Here is a 14,832-nt window from a genome sequence, read left to right on the forward strand (position 1 = left end):
GCTACTATGCTACCACCTCTTAAGATTTGAGAAATGATGGAATGAATCCTGTTTCTATTCACTTTTCCCTCTGCTTCCTCAAATCCCTGCTTAGCTCATATTGCTGGCAAAGTCCTGCTGAAATTCTCTGTAATGTCCAAGCTCAGCTCATTCAGACAGTCACAGGATGTGAGCTTGGCCAGCCCAGTAGATATCACCGTGCCCCTGTTACCTTGGGTCACAGCCCATGACAGCAAGACCCAGAGGTGGTGCCTCCACGGGTTATACATAGTAAATAAAGGGCAGCTCATAGGCATTTTCAGAATAAATTCTGCTCGAATTACTCCAGTTTCCTGGAGACTCCGGTAAAAATGTTGGGAGACAGGACCACTGTGACTCGTCACATCTGGACGTAGATTTCTCTGCGTGCTTTGACGTGTCCATTGTCACCTAACAACATAGCATGTAAGTTTTTAGAAGTGGGGAATGGCCAGATTTCTTCCACGAGGGCAGGGAAGAAATCATTTATGCACCTGCACTTCAATAATAGTTTTTGCTCCCACCCCTGCTCGTTAAGGGATCTCTCGCTCTGTTCCCTGGGATTTAGGGCCACTCTTTCGCCTTTCCTGAAGCAGTACTCATTGTAGAACAGAAGTTTTCTCCAGCTACAAAGCAGGTGGGGAGAGGGAGGTGGCTCTTTAAGTGACCAAGAGGCAGTCATGATTTTTAGAATCCCCTTTTGTTATCGAGTTTTAGATTTGGGGCTTGACACATTTGTTTCCAGAAAGCGCCAAGCAGATAGTTGATAAAGATTCTTTTCTCCGAGTCTAGGAATGGAAGCACTTTGAGGGACGGATGGCCTTTTAGCTCTAGGTGAGGAGAGCGCAGGGGAGGAGGAGGAATAGGAGAAAGCAAGCAAAGCTTGACAAGTATGGCACCGGCTTAGGCTCGGCGCACCTGCCACAACAAAGCATATTCTACGTTGGTTTGTTTTGGTTTCTTTTGTCTACCAAAGCCAGAAGGAGAGAGGGGGAAGGTGTGCAGTGGAAGCACTTAAATTGCTTTTATTTACAAAATGGGTGACGTGCAATGTATGTCTAATTTCCTACCAGGATGCTGTTTGCATTTCCAAGCAAAAGAATTGCTCTTTTTGCTTTTTTGGCTGCTTAGTTGCATCATTGCTATATTTGTGTTGCTTTTCTGACAGATGGAGAGACTAAGCTCTTTCCCCAAAGGATGAGCACACAGAGGCTGATTTTTTGTCTTCCTGGGCTGTCTCCTTTAAAATCAGCCTAAGAGTGACAGACACCCTGAGCAGATTAAGTACAGATCTAGGATGATTCTGCATAAGGGATTTCAAGGCACAAGCCGTTGGCTATGAGCGTTGGGGTCATTGATTACATTTCCTTAACCATCACCGCAGATATTTTTGCCTTAGTGAGGTATGATCAACAAAATGACAATTACAGGTAGGTGATGACTTTTCTCTCAGTCACTTGTTCAGATTCTCATGTTTCCTTGTTCATTTGGCATCATTTGATCACTTCTACACATATTTGTTGATTGATAGGATGCAAATATCCTCACCTAATAGAACTTCCTTCAAGGTCATGATTTCTTTGGGAAAGGCTTGTTCCATATAGTGGTGCTCTGTGCTCCCAACCCAAGGGTGAGGGTTAGTTTGGAATTTTATTGTACACTAAAATGGGCACAAATTTGATATGTCTGATCTTGACCAGAGTACCCCCTTGCCTGGGCTAGCTACATCCTGGCCCACTGGTCCCTCTGTTCTCAAAAATCAATCTGTTAAAAATATATCATGATGTTGTAAAAAGAGCATGAACTTTGAGCCAAATAGGTGTGGGTTGGAATCCCAGCTCTGTCACTTATTAACTTTCTGGTTTTGAAAAAAGTGTTTATCTTCTCAGAGTCTCAGTCCCCGTCTATAGGACAGACTGAAGGTAGCGCTACTCCCTGGGCAGCTTGATGAGAATCAGTCGATGCTATGTCTTAAAATACCAAGTATGCTGCCTGGTATGCAGTGGGTGCTCAATGGTAGCCTTTGCTCTTATTCTTGGGGTCCTTGACCTTGCCCACAGCTTGGTAGGTTGGGCCATGAAGGAGTCGGGAAGACCTGGCCTTTGCCCTAAAGCCCATGGGAGAGCCACACGGTGGCCGAGGCTCTGGCAGCCGAGAGAAGGCACGTTTCCCGGGAATGAATATTCTTAACATATCACATAGGCCACTGGACAAATGTAAAGTCCAGATATAGGTGATCTTTGAAGAAAAACCAAGTAATTCTGAAATGTTCTCTATATAGGCTGAAAATATTTTCAGAAGAAAGTGTACCACTCTTTGGCCCCCCCTTGCCATCCCCACCGGTGTTTACAGACCACCAGGAATTCAGGGACTTTTTGCTAGTGAAATGTAAGTCTCTATTTTGAAATTTTTCTGCAACTTGTTCTACATCAGAATGCATTCCTTCAGATGCCCCGAGGATGCTGCATAAGAAAATATCACCGTTTACCCATGGCTCCCATTCCACGTTCTGTCAGTTCTTCATGTGAAACATTCAGTTTTCTGGTAGTTCTATGTAGATCTTCTCCTGTGTCCTTCTCTATATCCACCTGCCTTCGAGTTTATCTGTACTCACCCACGCACAGTACCAGGGAGCCTCAAGTTTGCATGACTGCCCAGGGCTCTGATATGGCCATTTCTCTGGCCGAGTCTCCAGCTACATGTATATCTATGTCTTTGTCAGAGAGTGGGAAGCACATGGGGCAGAGTGGTTATGTGGGTGTGTGCATGTGTGTGTGTGAGAGAGAGAGAGAGACAGAGAGACAGACCCACAGAGAGAATATGGATATGATCTGTGTAGAACCTGACCATCCAGCCTTCACTAGCTGGTGACCATACATTTTAGCTCCACTGATAATACCCAAACACCTGAACCTGAGCCCCCCATCTTCTGAACCCCAAGAGCTCGCTGCCTCCCTCCCCAGAATAGCCCGGTTATTATAGCTGCAAGTCGGGCTCGCAGGCTGCACCCAGGAGCACACACCCAGCACTGCCTGATATTCCAAGTTTTAGAAACAAGCCAAAAATCTGAAGTTGTATGAAATTTCCTGATTCTTAAAGTGGGGGTCCATGGGCTTCAAGTCCAGAGGATTAGGTAGAGAGCAAGAAACAGACCTGAAGCAAAGAGACTGGGTTTGGCAGCTAGAAATGGGGAGCATCTTGGAAGCTGGGGCTCAGGAAGCAAGCAGGCTTTCAGAGTCCTGTAGCAGGGACAGGGCCGCCGCAGGCGTGGAGTCCTTGAACCATGTTTGGAGACGATTCGGGAACCTAAGAGCCCAGCTTATTTGTGTATCTGCTGATCTCAATAGAGCCAGTCAACAAAGTGACTCTGAGCAGCACCTTTGGATGCTTGGGTGGAATGAGGCAAAGGCCTCAGTTGATCTACAGTTGAACATGTACCAGTCGATCTAGTAGAAGAACCCAGGCTACGGGCTGTGAAGAGGGTTGTTAAAGGAATGGAGCATGGAGCTGGGAAGGACCAAGAAGTGTCCATAGACTGAGAGAAAAGGTATAAGCCAAGGAAGCCGAAGCCTTTTTTAATTCCAGAGTGGATGTTAACAGGAGGGAGGAGGAAGGCCAGGCAGGAAACTCCCAGATGACAACAAATGGCATTTCACCAGAATTTTTTATCTTTTCCCTTTATTTGGCTGAAACTGGATCATTTAAAACGGATTTTTTTTTCCCTGCGGCACTATAGAGATAATATCCTCAAACAGAAAATTTCTAATCACGGAATTAGAGAAAAGAACAGGTGTGCCTTTTAAGTGCATTCGGTTTAAATTCCTTAAGAGGTAATCTTGCCACAAACAAGCCCAGCTTGTCCCAGGACTCAGATTCTACCTAGGAAATGCCTGGGCCCAAGAAGTTCATTTTTCAGTCTGAACACTGTCCTTCCTTTGGCACATATAGAAATATAGTTTTACCCATTTTACGGGGTAGGAAATTGAGGCCCCAAGAAGCTAAATAATTTACTTAAGAACATAGCAGCACAGCTGGGATTCAAACCCAAAACTGTCTTGACTTCAGGCTCCTAACCCCTATTGCACACTTTCTGTTCTGTGCTCTGATATGGAACTGGACATTCCACTTTACTGACTCTTAGTGTCTGTAGTCCACTAACCACCAGCTTTTTTTTTTTTCCAGAAGAAACTTCCATTAGGGTAAGAACCCCAGTACTCTGCTTAAGTAATTGTTATGTTTCCTAACAAAATGTAGCAAATATGTATTTAATCCTATTAAATGGCATCCTGGAGTTTTGACCCATGTGTTGGATGAGTGTGTAGAAGGTTGGGTAGGTAGATGCGTGGGCAGATGAGTGGGAAGGGAGGGAGGGAGGAAGGAAGAAGTGCTGGATGGGGGCAAGTTGGGTGTGTACTAGGTCTTCGAGTAATTAGATAACACCCTCTGCTCTGGAAACTTGCAGTCCAACAGGAAAGGTATAAGACAGAGACACCTATGGACTATGGGTTTGGGTGGAGACATTTAGAGAGTTCAGCAGTCTTCTGTGAAGGAAGCGTGGTGCCAATGGTAATACCGGGATTAGGAAAGTAGATAGTATTCCCTGTAGGGAGTTCCCTTGAGAAGGATATTCTCCAATAGCATGTTAGTATTTGTAACTCCCTTTATAATTTGATTTATTTTAGTAATTAATGGTGAAAAAGCCACTTTGGAAACCCCGACATTTGCCCAGAAACGTCGACGTACCCTGGATATGTTGATTCGATCTTTATACCAGGATTTGATGCCAGATTTGCATAAGGTAACCCTGGGTCCGTGGTCCTCTGTTTGAGTTGAGAACACAAGTCCTAGCAATGCAGCCTGGTTAGAAAAACACAGGAGTCACCTCGATCCTTGCTGTTAACACCAGACTATGGCCAACATTGGTTCTCTCGTCGTTACCACAAGAGTGTTGAACGTCCATATACAGGAGCATGACTTGAGTGTCAATCCATAATCCCTGGAGCACGGGAGAGCTTTTCGAGGGTGCTTGTCCTCAGTGGTACTACTCTACATCACCAGTGCCATCAAGCTGATGGACAGGCCAAAGTGGAGATTCAGGAGCCACTGGGAGCTTTTTAAGGTTTTCTGGAGACTTACTGGCCAGCCCCATATTCAGGCACTGAAACAAGCATTTATATTTACTGCAGATTCACTTTGTGCCAGACACTTCCTAGGCTGAAGGTATCTCCACACTGATGGGACCCGGCGCCTCCCCCAGTGCCTGCAGGGGCCCTCGGGCTCTTTAGAGGCCTCCCGAGTCCATGTGAGATCACCAGATGCATGGGCTCATTGGTGCAGAGTGAAAGTATTACTGTGTAGACGCATTCCATGCCTTTAACAAGGAAGCTCCACACAAGAGGGGAGACTCCCCTAGATTCCTTACATTCATGAACTCTAGCAAAAAGAACTACCCGTGATGCGTGTAAATACATGCAACACCAGGTTTCAGGTGCTTACCTGGGGAAGTGAAGAATATCCAAATGAGCTGGTGCTCAGGTGGTCCTTTCCCTTCAGCACAGGGACCACCGCCATTTTATAGGTACCCCTTGACTTCCGGCTGGCCAGTACATCCTATTTGCAGGGATTGGGCCAGACGAGCCCCAGGTGCTAAAGAGGAAGCCATAATCACTAATCCATCAATTCCCTTTTATCCCCAAAGTCAGGGAGGATTGCAGAGAGGGCACCAAGATGAAGACATGGTGCCCCCAGGTCCCAGCTGAAGCATGGATGCCTGAGGCAGGCCTTCCCCAACCCCCAGTGAAGCCCAGTCCCCATATTGGACGCTCTCATACTCCCATCCAAGTACTAACCAGGCCCGACCCTGCTTAGCTTCCGAGATCAGACAACATCGGGCGCATTCAGGATTGTATGGCCGTAGACTAGACGCTCTCATACTCTATGTATTTTCCCTGCATAGACATTCTCCCATGTGCCAGTCATGACATCCGTTCCTTAATCCATCTCCCCCATTAGACAGTGTTCCCCAAAGACAGACTGTGTATCACCGCCCCCCTCCCTCCATCACACACGTGATAGAGTAGCAGATGCTCAGTCAGAACTTGGTGATTGGAAGAGTGTACCTGTTCTCTGACTCTGCGCTGGAAGAGAACTAACATTTCCTGGGTGTGTGCCCAAGCACTGTGCTAAGCACCTCACACGCACTTCCTCACGTGGTCTTCATAACACGCCTCAGAGACAGGTATTAGCCACACAAAGATGCCAAGACCCGGAAGTTAACTCGCTTGCCCAAAGTTGCCAAGAGGGTCACAGAGTTAAACAATTCCAGGGGGCTCCATTCACCCAGAACTCAGTACACTTTGTTCCGGGTGGGGGAGGGGTGCCTCTCTCTGAGAATGGCTTCCCCGGAGCCGCACAGCAGCCTGGTGGCTCCATCGCCTGGTAGGAAGTTAGTAAGTGGCGGGGCCACTGGCTCTCCCCCTGTTCGTCTTTTACCCCAGCATCTAGCACAGACCCTGGCACACACCCGTGCCCCATAGATGCTTTTTGAGTGAGCGGGTACAGAAGTCGAAGTAGCGTTTGGACAAATAGGTTTGTGCGCTAGGAGAGGCCAGAGGCTGGGACTTGACAACCATCTTTGGAACCCATAACTTGTTTTTCTCTTTTAGAACATGCTGAACAGACGATCTTTCAGTGACGTCTTGCCAGAATCGCCCAAGTCCGCACGGAAGAAAGAGGAGGCCCGCCAGGCAGAGTTTGTTAGAATAGGGCAGGTGGGTTTTATTCTGAAACCTCTGTGGCCAGATGTGTGGTTGGGTGTCCCTTCCTTCCTGGCCTTCCTACAAAGAATCTCATGTCTTTATACTCCCGTGGGAGCTCTGTAATTTCTCTTAGGATTACCGTGGAAACCACGAGTGAGATTTTCGATAACCACGTAGGCGTGGCTCCCTGCAGGGGTAGGGGTGGGGGGAGCAAAGCTTCCGCAGAAGTAGGAGCCCCAAGGCCCAGGCTGGGCTCTCTCTTGTCTAAGGAGCATGTACCATTTGCCTACCTCCTGGGCATTTTCTGAAGAGTGAGGAGCCCATGTGAGAAAAGCACCTTGAACTCCTCCCTGGCCAGGAGTAAGCCCAGAGGAGTGGCATCCTCATCGACCCGAATGCCCCCTCCACTGCTTGGAAGCGATCCTCATAATTAGGTGGCTCGCTGTTAGCATCTTATTCCAGTTTTTGGAGGAAATCGCTCCCCCTTTGCCTCATTCCCACCTGACATTAGTATGTCTCAGTTCTGGGAGGTGACACGGCTTTCTGCCTTGATCCCTTGTCACGGCACAGAGGAGAGCGGCCAGCTACAGCCAAGGGTCTGACCCAGAGGAGGGAACCAAGCAGGGTGACCCCGGAGAGCTAAGAGGCAAAAGTAACTTTGCGCCAAACAGGCGCGCTGTGACGGGGGCACCCTGATTCTGCTTTCCAAGACTCTGATTCCTCAAGTTTGAGGTGGCGCCTGGGGACATTTTCAGTCTCCAGTGTGGAAATCCCTGCACGGAGACGCTGATGAATTGAAATGACAGGATGGCCTCGGGGTCATTGGGGGCTGGGACATTGTCCTTAGGGCTTCACCATATTCAGCCGGCTGCACTCTGTGTCTTTGGTGATAGGGCAGTGCGGGAACCTGTAGCTTCAGTCTACAATTACTCCTGTTCTATTAAACATGTTTCACATCACAAGTGCTGAACCTACTGCTCCTTTACTGCTTGCTAACAAACTTTAAAAGAGATTTCTGTCCTGTAAGGCACTAAAACTGAAGTCCATTGTGAGAGGGGGTGCTCCGTCCAGCTTGGTGGCTTCGGGGATCTGTAAAAAAGAGGTGAGTTGATGATACTCTCCAGTTCTCCCTTGAATGTCTTTTGTCATCAGAGGAGCTGTGTGGGGCAGGAGGAGAATATCTTGTCTGTTGCGGGGTCTTCTGGGGAGACCCCAGATAAAGTTGAGGAACAGTAAGTGAGAGCCCCCAGTTTGCAGAGCGTGTGTGTATGCCATTGCGCGTACACACAACAGAGCTGGTAGGCCAGGCCTGGTCAGGCAGACAGGGCTGAGCAGTGCTCCTTAAGCCTTGTGTGCGTACGGACCGCCTGGATGTTCGTGACCAAATGCATGGCCCATTCACGAGCTCTGGGGAGGAGCCGGGATTCTGCATCTCTAACAGGCTCTCACGGAGTCCCTGGACACACTCAGCAAAGCGCTAGAGCCGTGTGTCCCAAGCTTTTGTGTGTATAGCATCACCCCCAGAGTGTCCGGGGTGAGCCACGAGAATTTGCATTTGTGACAAGTTCCCAGGTGACACTGATGCTTATTGGTCAGAGGACCACAGTTGAGAGACCACTGCTTAATCTATAGTTCATTCAGCCACCCCAGACATTCTGTGGCCTCTGTATCTACTTCTTAACTCCCACTTTCCTTGGGGGAGATAAAAAACTAGGGTGGTAATCATGAACAGAAGAGAAAACAATAAAGTTGCATGTAAACTTATTAACTGCATGATTTTGTATTGTACAACAATTCCCGATGTACTTAATTCTGTCCGTGTCCCAGGTATGTACCAGATAGTTAAATGGGACAAATCCACGGACAGCCCATCACTAGAGAAGTGTCCGTTATAAAAGCAGAAGAATTACAAATGCATTTACTTCGGTGATCAAGCTAGACATGATCTGCATCTGAATTGCAGCCCCAACACACTGTAAAATGTGGTTTCAGGGAAATGATGAGCTCAAAATACAAGCGATGCTAGAAAACCGCAACCAATTTAAGGCCAGACTGATGGGAAAGCATCTTCCCCAAAGGTTGTCCAAACTCCCACGATCCGTGTGTTCGCGTGAATGGTAGAATCCGCACTGTTGCCAAGAGCCCTGTAAATACCAGATTCCAGCAAGATTTAGTAACCTTCTCGATACGAAGTTCTTAGGCATCCGAAAAAATGAAAGGCTGTGGAAAGCTAACTCGTTCACCGGTGAACGGCAAAGAAAGAGCTTCTGTTTTTTTCCATCACTGCATAACCTACCAGTTGGACGCAGGCCCTTGAAGAAACGCGGCCCCAGAAGCCCTAGTGGACTTCTGTGCAGTCAGGACTGCGGAGGCCGGAGTGTTTTTATTTCCCAAGAGGAGGCTTTATCAAGCCCTCGAGGCGTCCATCATTTCATGAGCTGTGTTAATATTCCTAGAGGGACCAGCAAGGAGTCGTGCCCCTGGGCAGGAAGACCGAAGGCCACATTCTGGCCCCCCCCCGCGGAGTCTGCACCAAGCCCCTCCCGTGGCAGAGGGGGCCTAGAGAAATGCACATGTCATCAGTCCTCAGAGCGGAGCCTCTATGGGACCGGGCCTGAGTTCATATCACTGACACTTCATACCTGATGTCCTTGGGCACTTGGAGTCCCCAGACCCTTTGAGAACCCATGAAATCAGGGCNACATGTATACAACATCTCAAATATAATTTCACAGACCTCCTTAAGCTCTTGATGGTCTCCTAGGAGCCTTAGAGCTTCTGGGTTAAGAACCCCCTGTTCTGTATAAATGCTCCAAATTTGTGTCCTCCACTCAGAGAAAGTTTTGTTACCAAGAGTTGGTTTTTCAGTCTCGGTGTTGCCTAACACCCAAGCGTCCGCGTCAGCCTCAGCTGACATTTACAGTGTCCTTGCTTCTTCATGGCCACCTGCTCTAAGTCACAAAGTCAGAATTTCCAATCATCTTCTTCAGGGAAATGCCATTCCAATTAATGGCCCGAACCCGTGTAGCCTTTTCCAGGTTGTAAAATGTCGTCACATTCTTTGTGTGATCTTTCCAGAACAGCCTAAGCCTGGTCTTGGCAATTAGGAGATTCACTTGGAGGCTTGGGAGTTTCTTAAAGGGAGAGCACACTTTCCTAAGAGCGGTAATATTTACCCTCATCCCAAGTGACGCCCTTGAGGGCGACCTCACAGCCACCACTTCTACATTCAGTACATGAACACATGTTCACCCAGTGTGCACAGATACACCCCCGTGTGCCCAGACACACCCCCGTGTGCCCACACCGGGTCTTGCTCTGTCCCCAGGTGGCATGTCTGGCTAAGAGTAAAAACAAACACATCACCCTTTACCTTGTCCCTGAGAAGCTCCAAAAACATCTCTGTCCTTTGAGGCTAAGCCACGTGCTTTGGAGGGAAGCTAATGGCTCTCCTGAAAATGTTCCTAATTCTGGTGTAACCTAGAACCCACTGAATGATGCCCCTGGCCCCAGGCATCCCCACACAGCTCTGGGGCAGCTGTGAGGGAGGCTAACTCTGATACCCAAACCGAGCATGAGACTAAGGGGAAGAGTTCACAAGGTATGAATACGTCACATGGGGGAGCACGAGTAGGTTTGTCCACAGCACTTTCCAGATTCTTACAAACAGGTGTTATTTTTCTTTTCTTTACCCTGTTTCTGTAGCCTTAAGTGAGTCAGTAGGCATTTTCATGTTCCAGGCAATATCAACTTCTTGCCCCGTGTATGACTTTATAATTTTACCGAACCAGCAACACAGGAATCAGGGTTTTTTTGCAGAGCTCTATGCGTCTCCCTTTTATGATGACCTAAAGTGAATTCTCCAAACAAATAGGCAGCAGTTGGTCCAAGTTCAAGTACTAAAGAAAAATGTTTGCTTGGAAGACGTTACCAATGCTTCAACTGCCCCTGAGGAGCGTTGTTACATATAGAGGCCGGTCATGGTGCCAGAAACGTGGGACTTCCCTTTTTTTCCTACTGCATATGTATTTGAAAGGCAACTGAGGGGCGCCTGCCTGGCTCAGTCAGTAGAGCATGTGATGCGTGATCTCAGGGTTGTGAGTTCAAGCCCCACGTTGGGTGTAGAGATTACTTAAAAATAAAATCTCTAAAAAGAGAGAGAGAGAGAGAAAGAGTCGAGTTTGGGGCTGCGTGGGTCACTGTTGGAGGCGGTGTACTGTACATTTCCATCTGAGGGGCCGTGGTGTATTCTTTCCCGTGCGCTTATTCTCCGATGCTTTTGTCACCTCGCAGCCTTGGGAGCCCCAGTGTTTCTGCAGTAATTTTCCTCACGAAGCCGTGTGTGCGGATCCCTGGGGCCAGGCCTTGCTGGTTTCCACTGATGCTGGCGTCTTGCTAGTGGATGGTTAGTGAGTAGCTGTCCTTCAAATGTCTTTCTTCATGTAACTTGTAGCACTTCTCAGATTGGTGACGGCCAGCCCACTCCCTGTAGATAAACGTGTCACCTGTCATCCACAGCAAGGTCAGAGCAAGGTTTCCTTTCCTTACGAAATCAACCCCTTCTTTTCAGGACAAGCAGAGGGAATATATTCTGAACAAGCAAGCCAGAGGGTGAGTCGCACATGACAGGTTTATCCCTTCCCCAAATCTCCTTAGTCTGCGGTCATCAAATTACCCACAAAAGGAATCTCCTTTTTGGCCACACCTTATCATGATTCCAACATTTTTCCTTAAATCCACAAGGACACCCTTGTTATTTCAAGCCCCCATCTCAGGGACACGCCCTCCATCAAAGCTCCTTTTTTTTTTTTTTTTTTTAAAGGTTTCTGATTCAGAAAGTATTCGTTGTCCAAAACAAATAATAAGAATTTAGATAACCTGTTTAGGATGGCTGTCGGAACAGATTTTGACAGGAAGACACCTTTCAACTCAATATAAACTCGAACTTTCTGACAACCAGGTGGATCGCTGTGTCTGGGGAGGCAGTCCTGTCCCTGTCCCCACAGATCAGCCGCCATGGGACGTGCCCTTGGGGAGGAGGCTGTGGACTTTCAGTCCACTGTGGGGAGTTCACTTTCTGATGGGGATTTCATTTAGACTCTACCGTGTGGTCCCTTCCAACAGGAGGCCCCTTTGGACTTTTCCAGACTCCCGGTGAATGTCAAAGGGATTAAACACTGGTAGCAAGTCACCTCCTGAGGCTTCAGAGGGAACCATGGGCACAGAGTCTTCCAAGGGCTTCCAAGTGGCTTCCAAGGGCACGCTGTCCACAGCACAGACACAGTCTACCGAGTCTCAGTTACCGGACTGTTTTATGAGATTCAGAAAGCCAACACTGAGAGATGCCTAAAACGGCATCATCTCCACCCCCCTAGCCAAGACCTTCATTCCCTCCTCAGACCCTGTCAGCAGGTTTCCTAAGTGCCTGCCCTGTGCTGGCTCTGTGCTGGGTGCCTCCTGTGGGAAGACAGGAGAGGTGGACCAGGCTTTATAATGGATTTATTTCAGACTTCATCTGTTACTCTTGATGTGTATTTCAGTTGTGTGTCCATATTGTCATTATCTAAATATATGTGTATATAACTATATAACTGCATATATAACTTATTTACTAAAAGGCAGATAATCTAAAATTTGTAAGCGGAGAATTGAAATGAAATATTTAATACACAAACTAGAAAACCATTAGAGAATCTTTGTGATCTGGAAGAGAACTTAACCTCTGTGAGCTTCAGGTCTGTCCGAAACGGGGAGAATTTTTTAAGCGGCTGAAAACTAGTTTACAATAATGAAAACTGATGAAATCAAATGGGAAAGATGCTCCTGACCGGAAGGGGTGGTGGAGATTATATTACCTGTGTTAAACGTTTAGAGCAATGTCTGGCACAGAGTAGGAATTTAGTAAACAGAAGCTATTACCTTTACAATATTCCTCTGAACGTGCTAAAAGGTAACAAAATTCATAGATTTTGCCAAAGGTGCAGCCAAATAAAATAACTTATTTAAAAAAAAAAGCAGTAACAGACTATAGACGTTTAGTCTCATCTCTTAGTTTTATAGGTGAAAAAAACTAAAGAAATGATGTGACTTGCCCAAGATCACACAGCTGGTCAGTGGCACATCTGGGACTAGAAGCCAGAGGTGATTCCTAGCCCAACGCTCTTTCCACTAAACCAACTACATTTTACTTAAATCAGATTAAACTTTACCGATGTTATTGTCTTTACCCTAACACAGATTTTAAAAAAAAAAATGTAGCCTCGAGCAAATAATTATCTTCTGATCGAAAGAATGTTAAAGTCTACCTTTTTGTTGTTTTTAGGAATGAGAAAAATATGCTTTATAGTGACTGTTTGTAAGGCTTGCCTGAAAACACCACTAACAAAAAAATTCTATTAGAGATCTCTGCTTCTGGTTGTTGGGGTTTTTTTTTGTTGTTGTGTTGTGTTGTTGTTTTTTTTTTATGTAAAATCCAAACTAGGATCACCACATCCCCTTCTGATATTTTCATCTTTATGGATCCAAAATTTCATGGAGGTGTCAGATGTAAGGATTCCTGTGATGTGCCAGGAAATTCTTTTCTTCCACCTTGAAGGACGTTGTCTTCCCCATACGGTAGCCACGTACACCCACCTCGAGCTTGGATTTGTTTCTTCAGATTATTGCTTTCATTTCCTGGGTGCACAGCACTGCGCCCCCTGTTCACTTTTGTTAAGAAGAGAATAACCCTCAAGGCTTTCTTTGTATATCTCCTTGTGCTTAGAAGCCATCATTCTCCTGTTATTTCTTTGTTTACCTTTTTTCTTGTCGATACTTAATCACATTATGAATTGTCTCCATGAGCGAACCTCTCCATTTCCTTTCAGGCCAGGTTCCACTCTGTCCCCATTAGCGTCTGCTTAATTGTATTAGACCCACCCCCTTGAGAGTCTGCTCCTTTCAAGGTCATTATTAAAACTCAAGATCCTTTGTATTCTAAGTGCAGCAAAAGCTACCTTGAAGGCAGACTAAACACTGATTAAATACGCTCCCACTGTTTGTTTTGGGGTTGCAGTCATAGAAAAGCCAGCTCGAAGAGACTTCGTAAAGAGATTACAAGGAGAACATGGCAGTGAAACAGCCCTCAAAGTCACATGTCAGTTTCTCATATCCCTGCTTCCCCCTCCTTCCTGAGCTACGAATAGAAACCTATTCAGCCACCTGCGGAAGATCTGATGGAGAAAAAATGCTAATTTGTTCTGTAGATGGGTGGGCTGCTACACGGTGTCCCTTTATCTTAAATGTCAAATGAAGTGCTTCTTCGTGCATGAATTCCTTACAGTCCCGGTAAGCCATCCCTTGTGAGGCACTTATTAACCCTGGCCCAACAGCAAAAGTCTGTTCTCTCCTGGGCACCATCCAGGAAGGGATGAACTCCGAACCAGAAATTTCTAGAAGAGCCAAGACCCTCAGGGCCCCACGCACCTCAACAGTAACCAAAGAAACAAACCCAAACCCACAAGGAACTCTTGAAGATCTAAATGTCAGACAAAGCACAGATAAGAAGCCACTTCTGCCTGAACTGTCCACACCAGGACTACTTTGCCTTGCGCTGATTCTACAGCAGGCTCAGAGCAGACCCTTTGCTCATAAAAGAGTCTTAGCATGTCCTGGGGCCCCTCAGGAACAAAGTAATTGCTAGCAATTTACTTCCCCAGTAAGTAAGCTNCTCTACAGCAGGCTCAGAGCAGACCCTTTGCTCATAAGAGTCTTAGCATGTCCTGGGGCCCCTCAGGAACAAAGTAATTGCTAGCAATTTACTTCCCCAGTAAGTAAGCTTAAAAACAAACCCTAAGTATCATTGCAGTCTCTGATCAGCCATTTACCTGACATCTTCCTGAACGTTCCCATTACAGTTAGTTTTTCCTATCATTTCAGCAGCTTCATTGACATTTCTCTCTTATTTTTGTCTAAAAAGGAGATTTCATATTCCTCTACGGGGAAATACTGAAAATTTGTAGGTCAGCTCCCGTCGATGGAGACAAGGGCATGGAATAGGGTGTGTCTATATTTGTTT

The 14,832-nt window shown here is 46.7% G+C and overlaps 1 protein-coding gene across 1 annotated transcript in view; it reads left to right on the forward strand.

The window, feature by feature from the left end:
• The window catches only part of GARNL3 (GTPase activating Rap/RanGAP domain like 3), a 152,945-nt gene that overhangs the window by 112,350 nt on the left and 25,763 nt on the right, over positions 1–14,832 (forward strand). The window contains exons 14-19 of the mRNA XM_077768251.1: positions 1,403–1,448; positions 2,300–2,406; positions 4,701–4,816; positions 6,684–6,788; positions 7,804–7,878; positions 11,070–11,181. Of these exons, the coding sequence (XP_077624377.1) occupies positions 1,403–1,448; positions 2,300–2,406; positions 4,701–4,816; positions 6,684–6,788; positions 7,804–7,878; positions 11,070–11,181 (561 nt within the window). The remainder of the gene's footprint in view (positions 1–1,402; positions 1,449–2,299; positions 2,407–4,700; positions 4,817–6,683; positions 6,789–7,803; positions 7,879–11,069; positions 11,182–14,832) is intronic.

This window comes from Crocuta crocuta, unplaced genomic scaffold (assembly GCF_008692635.1).
Source record: "Crocuta crocuta isolate KB4526 unplaced genomic scaffold, BGI_CrCroc_1.0 scaffold35, whole genome shotgun sequence".
Lineage (NCBI taxonomy): Eukaryota > Metazoa > Chordata > Mammalia > Carnivora > Hyaenidae > Crocuta > Crocuta crocuta.